The 19,397-nt window shown below is 47.2% G+C and overlaps 2 protein-coding genes and 1 pseudogene across 2 annotated transcripts; 1 reads left to right on the top strand and 2 right to left on the bottom strand.

Annotated features, from left to right (window-relative positions):
* Positions 1-5,337: 5,337 nt before the first annotated feature.
* Positions 5,338-9,482, top strand: LOC123451467 (galactoside 2-alpha-L-fucosyltransferase-like). The gene is made up of 2 exons (XM_045128254.1): positions 5,338-5,655; positions 7,504-9,482. The coding sequence occupies exons 1-2, from the start codon at positions 5,421-5,423 to the stop codon at positions 8,991-8,993; spliced, it is 1,725 nt and encodes a 574-aa protein (XP_044984189.1). The 5' UTR covers positions 5,338-5,420; the 3' UTR covers positions 8,994-9,482.
* A 4,549-nt stretch (positions 9,483-14,031) lies between these two features.
* Positions 14,032-14,828, bottom strand: LOC123402610 (annotated as a pseudogene).
* A 2,121-nt stretch (positions 14,829-16,949) lies between these two features.
* LOC123420460 (DEAD-box ATP-dependent RNA helicase 21-like) lies at positions 16,950-18,928 on the bottom strand. Its single transcript, XM_045107369.1, has one exon. The coding sequence runs from the start codon at positions 18,908-18,910 to the stop codon at positions 17,228-17,230; it is 1,683 nt and encodes a 560-aa protein (XP_044963304.1). The 5' UTR covers positions 18,911-18,928; the 3' UTR covers positions 16,950-17,227.
* Positions 18,929-19,397: the final 469 nt, after the last annotated feature.

The raw sequence follows: 19,397 nt of genomic DNA, 5'->3' as shown, positions 1-19,397 counted from the left end.
GCGACATAGTTGACCTCAAATAATTTTTCAATAACTTCAATTTTGAAAAACTTCGTTCGGCTGATGCAACTGTCACAGGCACAGTTAAGAGAATTCGATAAGCAATTGATACGTTTGGATAACAGTCTGCAGCTCTAACAAACTCATATATTTGATCACCCGGCATGAGTGTATTTGGCAATGTCATCTGCAACACTTTCAGTTCAGAAACAAAATCATCTAAGTCAACATCTCCCGAATTTTTTCATGAGAAAAGGTCTTTGCAAAATTAGTGCAACATCTTCTCAAATCAGTCTCATCCAAGGATTTCAACTTTTTAGAGTTGAATAAGAAGCCAAATATACTCCCAAATGACTTAAGCTCATCAAATCTGGTGGTCAGTGAATTAACTGCAACATCTATCATCACAAGAAAGTATTTTACTCTAAATGATTCCTCCGCAACTGCTTGTGCTTCTCCCATTTGATTATTTTCTTCCATGTCATTAGTTTCATCAAAGTGTTTTTTTCTGATAACATGGCGTTTTACAGGAAATACATGCTCTATATCCATGTCACATGCAATAGATTTTGCAACATTTACACTGGATGTAAAGCCGTCATCTCTGTACTTCTTAAAAAATGAGATGGCGCCCTCAATTTGCTTAAGGGTAACATCAATGCACATAAACTCAGACTGCAACTTCTTACTGACCATGTTGATAGTAAATAAAATATCATGCCAAATGACCATACCAACTAAGAATTCAAAATTTCCAAGTGCAGCAACCAATGACTTTGCATCACTCTTAGTTTTGGGGTCATCACTAGAAGTTCTCTGCAATTCCAACAGAGCTTTTCTTAACTGAGCCGCTTGATACCTAATAGCTTGAACACTCTTTATCCGACTCTCCCAACGAGTATTACACAGAGATTTAATAGTAAGGTTTGGAACATTATCAAGCAATAACTGCCATCTTTTAGTTGAGCTTGAAAATAATATGTAGATCCGTTGCACAACTCCAAAGAAAGTAATAGCTTTGCTGCAAGATTTGGCCATATCACATAGAGTAAAATTCAGGCTGTGACAAGCACATGGCATGTATAATGCTCTCGGGTTTATTTCAAGTAACCTCTTCTGGACACCTTGGTGTTTTCCCTTCATGTTCGAACCATTATCATATCCTTGACCTCTAACATCATTAACATTCAAACCAAGCAATCCAAGAGCATTTATTAGCTCTTTATAAAGTCCTAGTCCTGATGTATCATCCACCTTTAAGAACTCCAGAAAATACTCATTTATTTTTGTAGTGGCACTTGCCATGTTTACACATCTCACAATTAGAGTCAATTGTTCTTGATGGCTCACATCAGGGGTACAATTAAGAGTCTCATGAGCATTATTTTCCACAATGGTGGTCTCATTCTCAGTAGGTTGTTGTTCTTCAGAAGTGTCATCTAGTTCCTCAAGATTATCAGCACATTCTTTCCTTACAACATATCTATGCATAGATCCCTTCTGCAATTCCTTGGACTTCTCTGTTTTTTTCCTCTTTTTTTTTTCTCACAACCAGATAAATGTTTTTTGGGCAGCATGTTGAAAGAAAAGGAGTGAAGGCACCTTAAGGCTGAAGGTTGCTGAGTGCTGACTTGTTGTAAGTAATTGAAAATCTGGGTTCCAATCATCAAAGAAACAAGAAGCACAGGTCTGCAGGTTGTAAAAAGCAACAGAATTGGTTATAGTACTCAAGCCTGCAGGTTGTAAAAAGCAACAAAATTGGTTCCAATCATCAAAGAAACAAGAAGCACAAGTCTGCAGGTTGTTGTAAGCAATTATGTAAGATTTTCTCCATGTAGATTTATCCCTGCAATTACGTACTCAAGCCTGGAGTATTCAGTAGAAGCCTGTACGTACTTACGTATTCAGTAGAAGCCTGTACTTATTTTCTTCCATGCAATTTAGTCTACATTCTCTCACGTATTCAGTAGAAGCCTGTACGTACTTACGTATTCAGTAGAAGTAGTCAACAGGCAGCAACAGCATCTGCTGATCTGCACGACTTGGTGGATGTTAATGGCCAGCAGGCAGCAGCTACAGCATCCGTAGATTATTCCGAACCACAACCCCTGAAGTTCATACCATTACATAGGTTTTCACAGGTTTCTTCAGATGAGGTTTCTTTAGATAAGATAAATTTATCTATAGATTTACCTCATTGGCTTTCTCTCATGAAGGAATTCCTTGCATCCCTGCATCGGCCGCTGTTGCAGAAATCGCCCCTTGCCCGGTGCCTCGATCGGCCGATTTGTGGAGGGCTGGAGGCGAACAGGCGAGAAAAAGAACCGGCATCGGCGCGCAGGAATCAGGTATTCAGATCGATCGCCTTGTGCAGGCATAAGAAATCGTTCTGGACAAGTTGGGCCATTACTACGTGTAAGCTCGGGCCCTGTATGTGTCTAGAGGTTGCAGCACTAGCTCGGGGCCCCTACTTTACCTGGGCCCCGGGCCGTCGTCCCTGCTGCCCTGGCCCAGGGCCGGCCCTGACCCCTATTAAAATGTGCATTAGTCTTCTCTCTCCTCATTTAACTCCTCATGCAAGTTCTGGATTGAAGGGTTTGAAAGATAATAAATGATCATTAACTTGATTTTAGTCTCTTTAGGCTGGTCACAATGGGGAGTAACATAAGGTAGGAACCTACACACTTTTCTAGACTATGTTCCTACCTCCACAATGGGGAGTACCATGTATGTAGTGTCATGCAACAATGCATTTATTAGGCTATAGACTCATTGTTTCTTGGAGTGTGTGATGTACCGGTAACTTAGCTAGTTACCACAAGCACCTCTCTCTTTATTAAATACGTGCCACATAAGCAAAGTTGTATTGGAGTGTGTGATGTTACTGCTAAGTTCCTCCCCATTGTGACCAGCCTTAGTACTTGAATCCAAGCATGAGTGAGGCTAGCAAGTTTTAGTCTCATTACTTTTAATCATGAGACTAAAACGTATCAAGCACCCTCTTAAGCTCTGCAGCTCTCATTCACGTCAAACAAGCACTAACACTTGACCTTGGTAATCGTGTTGATTAGCAATGCCAAAACAGTACCCGGGAGTAGCCTCGAAACTTGAGCGTGTACGCAACAGCAACGGAACTCGCCACTTGCGATTTGACGCGACGGTGCAGCAGAACTTGTAGGCGGCGCAGCAGCGGAATTTAATTTCCTGTCTGTCTCGGCTTCGTACAGCGGCACCAGAAATCGATCCGGCTTCAGATCGGCAGATCGCCCGACGCGGCGGCTGTGTGGAAAACGCTAACTCTCTCGTCTCAAATCTTGTACTCCCTCCATTTTTGTTTGTTGGGCGCATCTTCAAATCCTTGATTTTTCAGAATAGGAGAGATTTAAGGCGTGTTTCATTAATCACAGAATTAATTGTGGCGTTTGGTGCATGCGGTGCTCTCTTTCCTTTCTCCTTCCAATTCTGCATGCAAGTGGGAACACGCTGCTTCTTATCGCTGTTAGTTAGGCGCCCCTGATGCTCCCACGCCCAGGATGCCTTGGTCCCAGAGAATTGTATTTTGCGCCCAACAAACAAAAATGGAGGGAGTATCTGTAGAATCTCAGCTGTGTATACCACTTGTTATATAAAATAAGATCAATGAGACACGAGAGACACAGATTTTTACTTGAAAATCCTTACGGGAGAAAACCACGGACGCACGAAGACGCAATCATTATAAGGGTCAATACATAAGAGTCTTTGGAGGACAAGTAAACGAGTTGTACTCATACGCGTCGGTACCAACGCAAGTGCCCACACCGTTTGTACTACGTCTAGTACAATATGGTAGAATTTGGATCACAATTTAACAGTCTGTGCGGAAAATGCTGACCGACCAGACCGTGCAAACACGTCCACCCCGTAAAACTTTTTGAGGGGTGCGGCAAAATCCCCTCCTCGACCCGCGAAAACACATGTTTCCGGCTCACATATACGGTGCCCAGTATTCCAGGGAAGTGGTTGGCGGGACGGATATTTTAGCCCCGCCCTTTCCCCATCCCCTTCTGCCGCCGCTCTGCCATTGGTTCCACTAGTTGGCTGCCAGCGATTTCGCCAAATCTGTGGGGTGAATCGTGTCACCCGGGCGCACCTGCCTTTTTCCGCCGAGCCGCTGCACCGGCTCCCCCGGATTCACTAATCCACCACGGCCGGAGAGCCATCGCCGAAGATGGAGTTGAGCTTGTGCGAGAAGTTTCTGTTTAAGGATGAGGTAACTAGCCATTCATTCTTTCTTCTCCCCCTAAAAAAAACCTATGCTCTCTCAAATAAAAAAACATGACATATGTACTCTCTCTGTCTCAAAATAAGTGACGAAAATTTTATACTAAGTTAGTACAAATTTTATACTAAAGCAGCGACACTTATTTTGAAACGGAGGGAGTAGTAGGCAACCTAAATTCAAAGAAAAAAAGAAGAAAAAAAGAAACCCGGGTCCTCGTTGGCAGGTAGGAGGCGACGATGCACACGCGGTTCCTTCCTTTCGAAGGAGCAACGACGCGTGAGGCCATGGCGACTTCACCAGACGATCGAAACAATGATATGACGGCAGGGGTCTCGGTGAACGTTCAGTTTGGGTGTATGGGGTGCGTCGGTGCTGAGGTCGATGTCGAGAAGCACATGATGGCGTGGAAGGTGAAGGTTGCCGCATGTGTTCAAGAGGATGATGGATTTAGGTAGAATTTTTACAACAAATGTCATATTTTAGGAACTTTTGCAACAAAGCTCTGGTTGCAGAAATTTTTGCAACGTTCATGATGCGGCTAGCGGCGGCCGGATGGCCGGCAGGCGTTAGGGGCGAGCGGCTGGCGATGCGAGGGGGTGGGGGGAGGGGAGTTCCCCGGCATCGGGGGCGGCGGCGCGGCTGATAGCGGCGTACGGAGGGCTGGCCGGCGTCGGGGCGAGCGGCTGATGGCGCGGGGTTGGGGGAGGATGGAGGCAGGGGAGGACCGGCGGCGCCGCCTGCCACCGCCATCGCTTCGCCGCCGGCGAGCGTCGAACCTCCGACCTACGGATCTGCCGGTTGTCCCTCGCTTCGCGCCACCGGTCGATCGAAGGAGGTGGCGGACGTTCCTCGTTCGATCTGCCGGTAGAGGGAAAGACTTTTTCTTTTAATATATGGTTAACACTTATTTGGTATTTATATCTTTTCCGTATTTGCGGTGATTTTTTGCCACGAAATATCAGGCGACGATTATCTGTTAATGACAACGCTATTCTTTTTTCTTTTTCTTTTTCTTCTTTTGCATTTCACACTACGATAACTGGCCAGCTGCACCGGCTGCACACAGCCGCGTTGGGGCTCCCGCACATTAGTTTCCCTCCTTTCATTATTCTATCCGTGCCCCACGCCCTCCGGAAGGCGGCGGGAAGCGAGCAGCATGGACATCGAGAGCCGCAGCGGCGACGCCGCAAGCGACACGCGGTGCCCGGCGCCGTCGTCGTCCTCATCGCAGGCCGACCTGGTCTTCGAGACCGTGAGGAGGTGGTGGCGGCGGTGTCGAAGCCACCCGAATAGCTTTGTGCCAGCCGTCTTCGTCCTGGCGGCGACAGTGCTTGCAGTTGTCTCCTTCTCCGCCGCCGCCTCGCCCTGGTTCCTCCTGCAAGCAGAAGCAGGTACGTAAAATGTGAGCGCCATGATTGGAGATCGACCGAGTTGCTGAATTTCTTCTTCTTTCTTCGTTGTTGTGGTAGTGGACGCACAACGAAGTCACATATTATCATGTGCCACTCGACTGTGGAGACTGGCTAGCTAATTAATTAATTAATTAAGCGCGCACTCCTACCTCCACCGTATATTATTCTCTTTCGCCCTAACCAGAAAACAGGCTGGACCAGGAAGGAATCCGTTTCATGGGATGCAACCTAATTTTCCTTATATGATCATCAAAATGATAAAAGACGAGCTGATGTAAAGCAACAACGATGATGAGACTGAGACATGGCCACAGCGGCATGAGCCGGAGCCGAAGAGCGGGAACCACATGAGGATGTGCATGCCTAGCTCCACCTCGTGTCACCATCCGTCGTCTTCTACGAGACCCACTCTCCTCCAAAACCCAATTAACCTCCCACAGTTTGCCCCTAGTTTCATGTTTTTCCTTCAATCCGGCCATGTATGCTGCCATTACTAATCTTAGAGGGTCGTAGCTCACCCACGGCTAACTAATGTTTAGTGCATATATGAAAGAGGTGCATGTGTGGTTTCTCGTTGATTAATACATAAACATAAGGAGGAAAGAGAATATTTTGTAGGGAAATTGACTACAAAGGGCTCTCCCGATGCAGGTTTCTTTGACAAAATTTCATAGACATTGTGTTGTAGTGTACGTGGATATTTTTTTTCCTTTTCTTTGTGTGTCAAGGCGTGCACTGCATGCACGAGAAATTCTATGGCCCAGGAGCTACCTGGGAGAAGCCTGGCCGCCGGTCGGCACGAAGGATTGTGAACCCAACATTTTAGCAGTAAAAGTCCAGCAATGCTACACATACATAAGTTTACATAGGTTTTATGAAAAGGTGGATTTTGATTGAAGATTAAGGAGAATGAGGGCCCCACCTCTTTTAAAAATTTAGGAAAGTGGTTAGTTAGAAAAAAAGAATCCTAGTCAGTGTGTAACCTTATGTAACTATTTGTATGTCTAGCATTTTTGATAAAAGTCCACATCCATCCGCTTGTTTGAATCCGGTTTTTCTTTCCTTATTTCGAAGAAGTCTACATCGGTGTAAGATATTCTGAAAACGGCTTTGTTAAAAATCAGTCGATTGAGACTTCGCGAAGTCTCAATCGATACTATAATCCATTGATTTTACATTAAGATTCGTGTAAATATTTTTTTAAGTTTTTTTTCTTGCATATTATACTACTTGACTGAGAGTCTCAGTCAATCAAGACCTAGACACACCGTTTTGAAAATGAGCCCAGCCTTCCATTTGCGAGTGAACTTCGTATTACTCGGGTGATAAATCCACAGTCCGTATTATAATTTATAAAGATCAATAACATCTGACAAATCAAAGTTAAGCCAAACGACGGTTCTTCTTTCAGTTCTAACAAACTTTGCCAAAAAACCATTAACACTATTTTTACTACGATGAACATAAGTACAAATTAACTGTTCTACGGAGATGCTTGATTTCCCCCACCAGCTAGGGCAAAATTTATCTATCAACGGACTCATCATTTATCATCTTCACAACTTGCAGGGAGTCCATCTCCACATGTATAGGCAGCTAGCGAAATGAATTGGAGGGTGTAGTATTAATTGGTTCGGTTTATACCCGTGTTTTTTTCGTGCTTATGAAAAATACCCGTTATTTACCATCAAATATCGGAGATACCGGTCAAACACCGCTCATTATTCAAATGAAATTTCTGGTATTGTGAACCTTGATCATGTTCATACCCAATGCCACGTCTAATTTCAAGCACAGGTTTGCTAATGAAGTATCCTTTATCTGTAGACACACCTCCGTCTGACTTCACCACCGACCAGCTCCTCGACGGCCTGCTCACCGCCCAATTCGGCGAGCGGTCGTGCCGGAGCCGGTACGAGTTCGCCAGCTACCACGAGAAGAAGAAGAACGCATCACATAAACCATCCCCCTACTTGCTCGCCAAGCTCCGGAGGCACGAAGCCCTACAGAAGCGGTGCGGCCCAAGCACGGCCCCGTATAGGGCGGCGGTCCGGCAGCTCAAGTCCGGTAAGGGCGCCGCCGCCACGGACTGCCGCTACCTGGTTTCCATCAGCTACCGCGGCCTCGGCAACCGAATGCTCGCCACCACTTCGGCCCTCCTCTACGCCATGCTCACGGACCGCGTCCTCCTCGTCCACCAGTCCAAGCATGACGTCGCCGCCCTCTTCTGCGAGCCCTTCCCTGGGACGACGTGGCTGCTACCCTCTGGCTGGAGGAGCTTCCCTCTCGGCAACCTCAGGGACTACGGCAGCGGCTCCAGGGAGAGCCTCGGCAACATGCTGAAAACCAACGTCATCTCCGTGGGCGCCGGCGGGAACGCGTCGTGGTCGGACGGCGGTGACCGCCGGCCACCGTTCGTCTACCTGCACCTCGAGGGCGGCTACGACTTCCACGACAAGCTCTTCTACTGCGACGAGCACCAACGGCTCCTCCACGGCGCGCCGTGGCTGCTGATGAAGACGGACAGCTACCTCGTCCCGGGGCTCTTCCTGGTCCCGTCATTCCAGGACGAGCTCGGCAGGATGTTCCCGGAGAAGGACCTGACGTTCTACCACCTCGGACGGTACCTGTTCCACCCGGTTAACGACGTGTGGCGCGCAGTCACCAGTTACTACCGCACCAACCTCGCCGGCGCCGGCGAGCGCGTCGGCATACAAATCCGGGTGTTCCGGAAGAAGCAGACGCCGCTACAGCACGTACTGGACCAGGTCCTCTCGTGCGTCCGCCGGGAGAAGCTTCTCCCGGAGAGCACGTCGTCGTTTTCCAAGACCAACGCATCCGACCAGGCTGTCCTGGTCACTTCTCTGAGCTCGTGGTACTACGAGAGGATCAGGGACGAGTACGGCGGAGGCAGGGTCGCCGGCGGCGTGCACCAGCCGAGCCACGAGGGGCAGCAGAAGTGGGGGGACACGTCCCACGACAAGAGGGCGCTGAGCGAGATGTACCTGCTCAGCACCTGCGACGTGCTCGTCACCACCGGCTTCTCGACGTTTGGGTACGTCGCGCAGGGGCTCGGCGGGGTACGGCCGTGGATCATGCCCACCGCACCCATCTGGTCCGAGACAAAGGAGGACGTGCCGGTGCCGGAACCGCCGTGTGTGCGAGCGATGTCCGTCGAGCCATGCTTCCACTCGCCGTCCTACTACGACTGCACGGCGAGGAAGGACGTGGATGTGGGGAAGGTGCTGCCGTACGTGCGGCACTGTGAGGACGTGAGCTGGGGGATCAAGATTGCCAACGAAAGCAACCACTGGTAACTTGTAGGAATTATATTGGTCTGATATATAAAGGAAACACAGGTTCTAGCTAGGTAAAGTAGTGCAGATGAAACAAATATAGTAAGACACGCAAAAGAAAAGAGCATGCACAATTTCACTATAGATGGAGTACATAACTTACAGTTCACGAACTTTCATAACAAAATCTTAATTACATTGTAGTAAGAGCAAGTATAATAAGATGACATAAGCAGGTTATAAAGATTAAAATATTACATCCTTGGTTAGTTGGAGGAGAGAGAGGAGGAGAGAGATGAGAACGAGCTCTCGGTGAGTAGCCAGCCGCAACACCAGACACAAAACACTTTGTGATATTGTAAGGTAGGTCAAATAGTACTAAATTAGTACACATCTAAAATTTACTATTGTATATGCAGGCTATTAGGTTGGTTTTATATGACATGACAACTCCTTATAACCGGTTGTTGGCTGTATTATTAACCATGCTTTAATATCCGTCTTAACACACCTTTCGCCTAGATTGCAGTGCTCCTTCTTAACACACATGGACGGAGGGAGTAACTATTTATATCCGTCTCTATAAATTTGGTAAAACTAAGTTGTAATGGCAATACTATCTTACTGATTTGTTCTCAAGTTCTACTGTATTCAGAATTCTAGTGCTCCCAATGCATGTATTCTCAAGATTGTAAGTGGAAGGTGTGCGAAGATATCAACAACAATGTGTGGATCCTCGAGATTTGCCGTCCCATCTTCGTATCTATGTAACATGTTTGTCAATTCTTCACTTTGTCGACGCTCCTTCATGAGCTCCAACTTGACGAGCTCATGGAGGACACCATCATTTGGAAGCACACTAACATCAGCCTCTACTTCGCGGCCTCCGACTACAAGGCATGATTCCTTAGTTTGGTGCGTTCTCTGATGAATCAAGTGGTTTCAAAGATTTGGACTCCTCCTAAAGTCATTTATTTTGGCTTGATTGGCCATCCAATATTTTGGCTTGATTGGCCATCCAAGATAGAATTTGAACCGCTAATAGGCTTGAGAGCGTGGGTGTGCAAATTGTGGGCTTCACTGACTGTGGGAGTGACAGCCAGAAAACATCGTCGTGCTATTTTTTGTGACGATATACATGACACAAGTGAAACTTACAAAATAGAGCAAATTATGTAGTGAGGTCATATGGCACGCCCCCCTCAGCTTGTGACTCCCAGGTTGGCCCCCTTATGTAGATTTTCCTTAAAGTATTTTTTATATAATTCAAAATAAATCTCTGAAAGTTTTAAGGTAATTTGGAGCTTCGAAAAATAGTTATTTCTGTTGTAGCTCTTTTCAGGTCGAGAATTCCAGCCATCGACAATCTCCCTCTTGTGATGTATCAGTAGAAAAACATCATGTAAAATGGACGTATCAAGAACGTTTAGTGTGGGGGTCGTCGTGTTGACTAGGTAGTGGCTCTGGCGACCGCGGGAGGACATCAACTCCTTGCACGAGTCTCAAAGGGCAGCACAGGACGGGCCGCTCATCCGGAAAATTGATGAGGAAGCGAACACTTTGGCAGTCGAGGAGATGTCGATGACCGGCGTGTTTTGCCGCGATAGCCACACGGGCAAGCCCTGGGTCATCTGGAATCGAAAAACTGCTAGGACCTGGACCAGGGCGTCGGAGTCCTCTACGGGCCCTTATTGGACAACGCGTGTTATGCTCACCACAAATAAATAACTTACTAAACAAACATATGGCTATAAATACGAATAACGACATATAGAATAGGGACATATGAATCTTACCAATCACATACATCTCACATGCCCAGGGGGAATTACTCACACATCAGTGAAGAATACCCAATACAACAGAGAATAATCCAATGGAAATTATATCGATAATACCACGATAATCTACAGTAGGATGAATGATTAAACAAGTCTCAATCTCCATAATAAGAGTACAAATACAGTTACAAACTCTGGCCTTACAACTTGGAATTCTTCTACCAATGGTGATGATGTGACTAAATGAAATCGAAAAATCAGAAGAACAAGATCTGTAGTGGTTCTTCTTCTCCCTCTGTTCTAGATGGTGTGGCGGCGGCTAGGTCTATGTGTTGCTCTATGCTCCCTCACAAAGTTTGTTGTTGTAGATGAGGGGAGGTCGTCGATGCTTGGCACTACCGTTGGTACCATCACTTGCGCTCGTACCCGAGCTCATCTCGTGCTCTAGAAGCTTGGTGAAAATTTCACCGATATGGAAGTTGCTTCTTTCATTTCGAGTTGATATGATCATGACTTGTTTCCTTCTAAAATTATGTTTTCCCGCCAAACCAAGAATAATGAGTTTTATTCTCTCTTGGAGAATTGGCGTTAGTAATAATCGAGAAAAAACAAACACCCAATAAAAAGCAAGTCAAAACCTTCTACTTAAAGTGATAAAAATTAGAGCCATCAATATGCTGAATATATTTGTGTAAAAATATGTTCATTGTGGTATCAAGTGTATGCCTAAGAACATGTAAACAAACTATAGTACATAAATTTTTTAAGATGAGTTTATCATATAATGGTTGGACTACTACTTGGTTGTCAAATATATTTATCTTGGCTTAGACCTTTTAGTAATATGTTTGACAACTTGTGGTTCTTTGAACTTGATACTGAAATGTCACCGACTTTAGTAATATATCATATATAACAGAAAACAAACATAATTAAATTCCCACCCTAGAAGAGAGGTATGAAGTCTAGAAAAACAATTCCCCCGCACGGCCGCCGCCGCCGCCCTCGCTTGCGACCACGACGCCGGTCATCACGTTCCCGCATGGGATGCCCTACGACGGGACTGCGACGACCTCGTTCCCAGCAGCGCCACCGCCGTCCCAGGACAATCCCATCCAACATATCAAGTTCCAGCCGTCGTCGGCACCGCTTTCGGCTTGGGTCGCTACCCACCACGTGTCGGCGGCGGTGAGGCTGCAGGCTGCTGCGCGCGGCCTCCTAACGCGTCGGCATGTGCGGGAGATGCGTGATTTGCAGCTGCAGCTCCTCCAAGTTGCGCTTCGCGGTGCAACGGACCTCGATCTCATCCACTGCGTGGGGATCTTGGGCATGCGGTTTCCCCCACGGGCGGCGGGCATGCTGTTTTTCCCACGGGCGACGACCTCCAAGTCTGCGACATCGACGGTCAGCCGGCGAGGAGAAGACATGGTGTCACCGACAGGAGCGCACCGCATAGCACCACTGCATTCCGCCGCCGACCGCCGCGAGGGCTCCCTTGGTCCCGATGGTGTCCTTGGATCCAGGGGGCTGCAAACGCACAAGTTCGGCGCGCGGAGGATTCTGGCCTTATCGTTCGGAGTCAAAAATAAAGAGTCGGAGTCTCATTGGGGTTAGCTTATTTCAGGTCAATACAATAGGCCAGATGTAAAATGCTTGTTTTTTAGGCGTTAGGGTTGTGTGGGGTCGAATCGTCGTTAGGTTGCAGCTCGAGGATGAGCTGCATGTCGAGGTGGGGTGTAGTGTTAGAGTACGTGATGGGTCTGGGCCCGTTAGTCTTAGGGTTTGCTTAGGGGTCAAGTAAGCCTTGCTTGGGAGTCAAGTAAACCTCTCTATATATGAAGAGGTGATGTATCAATCTAATCAGATAAGAATTAAGAAGGAAAACCCTTTTTCCTTTTGCCCTGCGTGGGAAAGGAGCCCCACGGCCGGCTCTCTCGCGCCCTCGCAGCTCTCTCTCTCGCTCAAACCCTAGCAACCATAACATGTTCCTTATTTATCTTTTCATAATCCCCAAATGGCTAAGATGAGGAGAAGGAAGACTGCATCCAGGCAAGTGGCTTGCACCTCCTGCTGCTGGTGGTGGTGCAATACGTGAGTAATCTAATTACGTGATTTGCAACACCGATCTCGTGTTCTTCTCGCGTCTCCTGCTGCTGGCAAGTGGCTAGGGAGCTTGGAAATGCCAGTGACTACTGCAGTGCAGTCACGATGAGAAGCGAGTTCCATTGAAAGCTCTGCATCTAGATGAGCACGTAATACTCCTCCTATGACCACTGCTCCTGTGCTCCTGTACTTATCAGCGTACTCTCCCGGTATCTAATCTTCAACCCAACTTTTGCTAAAGGCTGTGCAAGATCTTGGGGGCTGTTTGGTTGGAGACTTAAAATGCCACGCCTAAGGTGAGGTGCCAGCCACACCTGTGGCTTGCCCCAATATGTGGCAACATCAAATAGTTTGGTTGATAACCATGCCTTAGGTTAGGTGTGGCAAATTTTGTGTGGTGTCCGTTTGGATTGCTTCCACATATGTTGGCAAAAAACTGTGGTCTGTGTTTGGTTTCCTGCCACATATGGCAAAGATCACATATATAGCATGCTCTAATAAATGTAAGAAGATTTAGTCACAACAACAATAATAATAATAATAAATAGTTTCGAGAATTTCTATTAATCCCATCAGCATAAAAATAAGCAACCCCAATCAGTATAAAGATACAAAATAAGATAGATGCATGCAAGTTTCAAGCATCATTCATAAAGTCGCGAAATGATGTTTTCAAGAACAATGTCACAAAGTAATAGTTCTAGCCATATCACAAGTTTCAGCCAAGTTACATTAAAGTGTTACACTACACATCAAAAGATCCACTTCCCAAAAGCAATGGACATAGCACAAGTTCAACTCCCAAAAGTAGTGAGCAGACACATCACACGTTATCATGTCCTAATTACCAAAAGTTGTCATCTTCTAAAGTTCACAAGTTGCCATCTTCTAAACATCACAAGTGAGAAACTTGCAAACTTCACAGGTTGCTATCTTCTAAATGTCATCTTTGTCAAAGAACTTCCAGACCCAAGTTTTAAAAGTTTTGTCGCTTGCACTGCATAACCAACTACGCAAACCTTCATTATCCTTGGAAGATAAGTGCACACCAACAGTAATTCTCTGATCAGTGGTAATTGGGAGTACCTCCAACCTCTGCCATAAACTAGCATAAGGGTCAACAACTTGGGGCATTTGGGGAGGAGCAGCGACAATAAGTGATTGCTGGAGTGACCTCAATGTGGAGTTGATTTCCTCAACGGACTCCACGAAACGACTCTTGGTTTTTGATGGCTTCTTAGTAGGTGACCTGCTACCTCTTGGGCGCTTCGTACCAACACGACTAGTGCTAGATGAGGAATTATCACCACCTACAGGAATTGGAGGCCTTTTAGGAACATATGTTGTTGGCAAAGTATCAGAATCCTCCTCAAGTGGCCCCTCATATTGTGGATAGCTGTTAAGGTCATACAACCCTTCATCACTGTCCAAGTTATCAGAATCAATTGTGCATGTATGCTGGTCCATGGCCAAAGAACCATCAACACTAGTGCCTGTGAATAGCTCCTGCATCTGATAGTAAAACTTGATAGGCTTGGAAAGCAAGCGCCTTGCTCTATCCTGCATCAAAAGAACAAAGAAATTAAGTTCTTAAATGCAATAATCATAGTAAGTTTCAAAAAGAAACTATATTATACATACATTGAGGCATTTCTGACTCGGAAATGGTTACCACACATCTAATAGCATCAAAAACATTGCCACTCTTGCTGATTGCTGCGGCAATGTACTTCCAATTTTCTTTGTAGTGCCTGAAGTGACGATCAACTTGAGAAAGTGTCACCCCCATAGCAAATTTTCTATTTAAAGCATCAGCACACTTTATAAGATGATGCTTCCTGAACCTAAATCCTGCATGTTGTTCCTTCATGTATTCAATGCACCAATCTAACATAAACTTGGTCTGATCATCAGTCCAAGAAATAGTCCTCTGTTTCTCATCACCATCAACCTTCACCTTTCCCTTAGCCATCTCTGTTTCTAATGGCGAGAGTCATTTTAATCAAAAAGTGGTGAGGCAAACAAGCATGAAACAACCAACAATTTTACTAAAGAGCAAATAAGTGCAACAAGTTAACAAAGGTACAACCAACATAGTCTCACATATAACAAAATAACACTCATGTTTGATACATAGAAATATGACAGATTACATATTCACTTCTTAATCATCTTGATCTTGATCGACTAAGTTATCCTCCCACATTTTTTGAGCTAGTACATCCCTTTTGTGTGCCCATGCCTGACTCTCCTGGTAAACGTCACGACGGTTTCTTCTACTCCGTGGAAGAGCAGAGTACCAAGTAGCATCATCATAGACATACTCATCCGGACCATCATCTAGGATCCAGTTATGGAGTGCACAACAAGCAAACACAATTTTTATTTGTGTTTTCAGAGGGAAGAATGGCTGACTTGCAAATATTTTAAATCTGTTCTTCAAGGTACCAAATGCTCTTTCCACAGTTGTTCTAAGTGAGGAATGTCGATGGTTGAATAACTCTCTTGGGTTCTCCGGCTCTCTAGCTCCCATATATTCTTTTAGGTGATATCGAACACCACGATATGGGGGTAGTATACCAGGTCTTGCAGCATATCCCGCATCCGCTAGAATTTTTTTACCTACATCATCATGTTGCTAACACATTAGCTAAGGACCAAAGCAAGTTTTTAAGAACATGTAAACAAACTATAGTACATGAAGTTTTTAAGATGAGCTTATCATATAATGGTTGGACTACTACTTGGTTGTCAAATATGTTTAACTTGTCTTAGACCTTTTAGTAATATGTTTGACAACTTGTGGTTCTTTGAACTTGATACTAAAATGTCACCGACTTTAGTAATAAATCATATATAACAGAAAACAAACATAATTAAATGCCCATCCTAGAAGAGAGGTATGAAGTCTAGAAAAACAAAGCTCGGATAGGAATTTTTATCATTGGCAGCTAACAAATTTGACGTGATCTTAATTGCTCATTTCATAAGTTTTTATCATACTACCTCTCTCTGGAAATATACTTGTCGCTCAAACAGATGTATCTAGCACAAATACATTTGAGTGACAAGTCTAATTCCCGACGAAGGGAGTACAAAACTAAGTCCGATATGTGATCTAGAGAAATCTTTCAAAATGTATAGCAAATGCACTCATAGAGTGTCAACAAATGTTTCTACGCATCAACCAATCCACATTCTAGCATCACATAGGTGTTCCTTATTTATCTTTTCATAATCCCCAAATGGCTAAGATGAGGAGAAGGAAGACAAATGTGCAATCATCCAGAAGAGGAATTCGGGTAGACTGGGGAAGAACTTAGAAATTAGGATAAACATGAAAGATTGAGATATTTTTTGTAGTAACAATCCACATATCATTTGTTCATTTCTTCTAGTGAAACCTTAGAACGCGGAACTTAGTTGCAAAATACGAACTGGAGTACAGATGAAATTAAAAAAATAAGAAAGTAAATGTCACCTCTTAGGACTAAACTGTTGAAGGTAATGAAGATCAGGTACATCAGATGACTCCTGCATATTCTTGCAAAAAAAAAAGATGACTCCTGCATAAATGATAGAAAAATAGATCTGAAATAGTAACGTGTTAGGCTCTGTTTGGAACCACAATAGATTATGATAATCTGGAGCATGAAGGTAGATTATATAATCTGATTTATAAAAATAATCTAGATGAGCATGTTTGGATGCCAAATTATATAAACTGTAATTCAGGTTTTACATTGCATAATGACCTGTCTGTCCTTTGTTTTTTTTAAAAGAAGAGGGTGACGGTGGCATGAATGTAATTATCTCCAACTTTACAAGGATAGTGGGTCATTAGCAATCCATAATCTGGTTTTAGTTGGGGTAGAGTAGATTATGAGTTTTTAATAATCTATCCATCTAGTTTTTATAATCTACATCATAATCTGTCCTATTTGAAGACAGAATATATTATAAAAGCTGGATTATGTAATCTGTGTGGTTCCAACCAGAACCTTAATGCCTTACAGGTCAAAAAAAGCGCATATAGAACATAAGACATCAAATCAAATAATCAAACACTTCAAAAGCTGACAAAAGGTCTACATTTTTGGGCATGACAAAGATTGCATTATAACATCCAGGGTGTATTAGTATAAGGTCAGGTACAAATCACCACTAAATATATTTACCACAAACCAGTAACGTGGCTTTCCAATGTAATAATAACACTGAAATTGCTCTGATCAACATTAATGGGTGTACGTCATCTGGCTCCCTAACATTCTCGTCGAATTCTTCTCATATTGTTACGAAGGCGCGCCTTCGGTTCCTGCTCATATTGATCAGCAGTATGCATGGACGGTGCCATTTCTTCTCGAAGGTCTACCAGGAACAGACCCTGGATTGAACTTGGACGTACGCCTCATGCCTGGCAAGCTCCGGCGGCACGGGACAATTGCTCTGCACAAGCATCTGCTTAAGATCATAGAAAATGTCAGTGTCCTCCATGGTCAGAAACGATGTCGAGAGCCCCTTCTTCCCCGCACGCCCGGTCCTCCCGATACGATGCGTGTACAGATCGATCGAGCTGGGCATCTCGTAGTTGATCACGTGAGCGACCTCCGGGACGTCGATGCCGCGGGCGGCCAGGTCGGTGGCCACGAGCACGTTGAACCTGCCGTTCCTGAACCCCTCGAGACTGGCCTTCCTCTCGTCCTGCGACTTCCCCCCCTGCAGCGCCGTCACCCTGCACATCCCTGCGTATTCCAAATCGTTGGTCAGCTTCTCCACCGAATTCTTCGTGTTGCAGAACACAATGGCCGTTCTTCTGTCCTTGCCGAGGTCGGCGAGGATCCTCGTCAGCCGTGGCATCTTCTCTTGCACCTTCACCATGACCACGTTCTGGGCGACGAGGTCCGCCGCCTTGCCGGCGGAGCCGACCGTGACGGCCACCGGGTTCCGGAGGTACTTCCTGGCGAGCCGCTCCACGGCCGGCGGCATGGTGGCGCTGAACATGTGGGTCGTCCTGTAGGTCCTCGCCTCGTCCAGCTCCTCGTCCGCGCTCTCCGGCTTCAGGTGGCTCGACGGCATCGCGTCGAGCACGCCGACGACCTGCGGCTCGAACCCCATGTCGATCATCCTGTCGGCCTCGTCGAGAACCACGTAGCTGCACCGGTTGAGCACGGCGTACCTGCTCTCCAGGCAGTCGAGGAGCCTGCCCGGCGTCGCGACGATGACCTCGCAACCCTGCTCGAGCATGCTCGCCTGCTTCTGGATCGTCGACTGGCCGTCCGCCTTGCCACCCACGATGGACACCACCCTGATGCGTAGGTGCGCAGCGAGCTTCACCGTCTCCCGCTCGATCTTCTGCGCAAGCTCCCGTGTCGGCCCCAGGATGAGCGCGTACGGGCCCTCGCCCTCCTCGCTATGGCTGGTCGGGGGAGCCATGCCGGCGATGTAGGCCAGCATGGGGAGCACGAAGGCGGCGGTCTTGCCAGAGCCGGTCTGGGCGACGCCGATGACGTCGCGCCGCTGGAGGCCGAGCGGCACGGCGGCCATCTGGATCGGCGTGGGCTTCCGGTACCCGGCCCTGTCGACGTTGCGGAGCAACTCGGCGCCGAGCCCGCTCTCCGCCCAGCTCCGCATGGGCCGGGGCACGCGGGAGCCCCTGTAGGAGATGCCGAAGTCCTCGCGCAGGATCCGCCAGTCGCGCTCCGTCATTTCCTCGGCGCGCTTGTCCGTCCAGTGCCTGTCGACTCGCATGTCGATGGCGTCGTACCTGGCCGCGGCGCCGGCGCCGGACTCCTTCTGTAGCGCGGCCGCCGCGGCCTTCTTCTGCTCGCGCCGGTCGATGCCGGCGAGGAAGCCGCGGCCGTAGAGCAGCAGCCCGCCGTGCGCTGGCTGGTCGTTGGCGGCGTCGACGCGGCTGGTGTCGTCCGTGCTCGCCCAGTCGAAGCGGAACCTGTCCCGCAGCTTGGCGACCGTCTTAGGCTTCTTGCCGTCGGATCCCCCGAGGTACTGCTCCCTGATGGCCTCCAGCTCCTTCTCCCGCGCCCTCTCCGCCATCTTAACCGCCCGATCTTTCTCCCTGCCGTCCCTGTCCCTGTCCCTGTTCCGATCTCTGTCGCGGCGGTCACGGTGCCGGCCCTGATATTCTCGTCGTGGTGAAGAGGAATCGCGAGGGGGAGGCGGCGGAGTGGGGAGCGCGGAGCGGCGCTGGTCGGCGACGGCGGCCTGGCGGCGCTCGAGGGCGAGGCGCTGGCGCTTTTCCCGGGAGAGGAACACCGGGCTCGGCTCCGCGCTCCCGGTTCATGGCGGCGCCTTCGACATGGCGGCGCTTTTCCCGCAGCGTCCAAGGTTCGCTTCATGGCGGCGCTGCTGGCAGGAGAGGACGCGCGGCGGTGGTCGGCTTGCACGGGACTGGAGGGAGGGTTCGATGCTGCTGCTGCTTCTGTACATAAAGGCCGGATCAGCCGCCGACGCCGACTCGGAGTCAGAGGAGAGTTCGTATCCGGCACGGTCAACTGCTGAAAATGGCGATAGAGTACCACGG

Source organism: Hordeum vulgare, chromosome 1H, assembly GCF_904849725.1.
Source record: "Hordeum vulgare subsp. vulgare chromosome 1H, MorexV3_pseudomolecules_assembly, whole genome shotgun sequence".
In the NCBI taxonomy this organism is placed as follows: Eukaryota; Viridiplantae; Streptophyta; class Magnoliopsida; order Poales; family Poaceae; genus Hordeum; species Hordeum vulgare.
This window is presented reverse-complemented; position numbering and strand designations above follow the sequence as displayed.

Coding starts and splice junctions, on each gene's coding strand:
- LOC123451467 (XM_045128254.1), top strand. CDS start 5,421: ATGGACATCGAGAGCCGCAGCGGCGACGCCGCAAGCGACACGCGGTGC. Junction 5,656..7,503: donor CCTCCTGCAAGCAGAAGCAG/GTACGTAAAATG, acceptor CTTTATCTGTAG/ACACACCTCCGTCTGACTTC.
- LOC123420460 (XM_045107369.1), bottom strand. CDS start 18,910: ATGGCGGAGAGGGCGCGGGAGAAGGAGCTGGAGGCCATCAGGGAGCAG.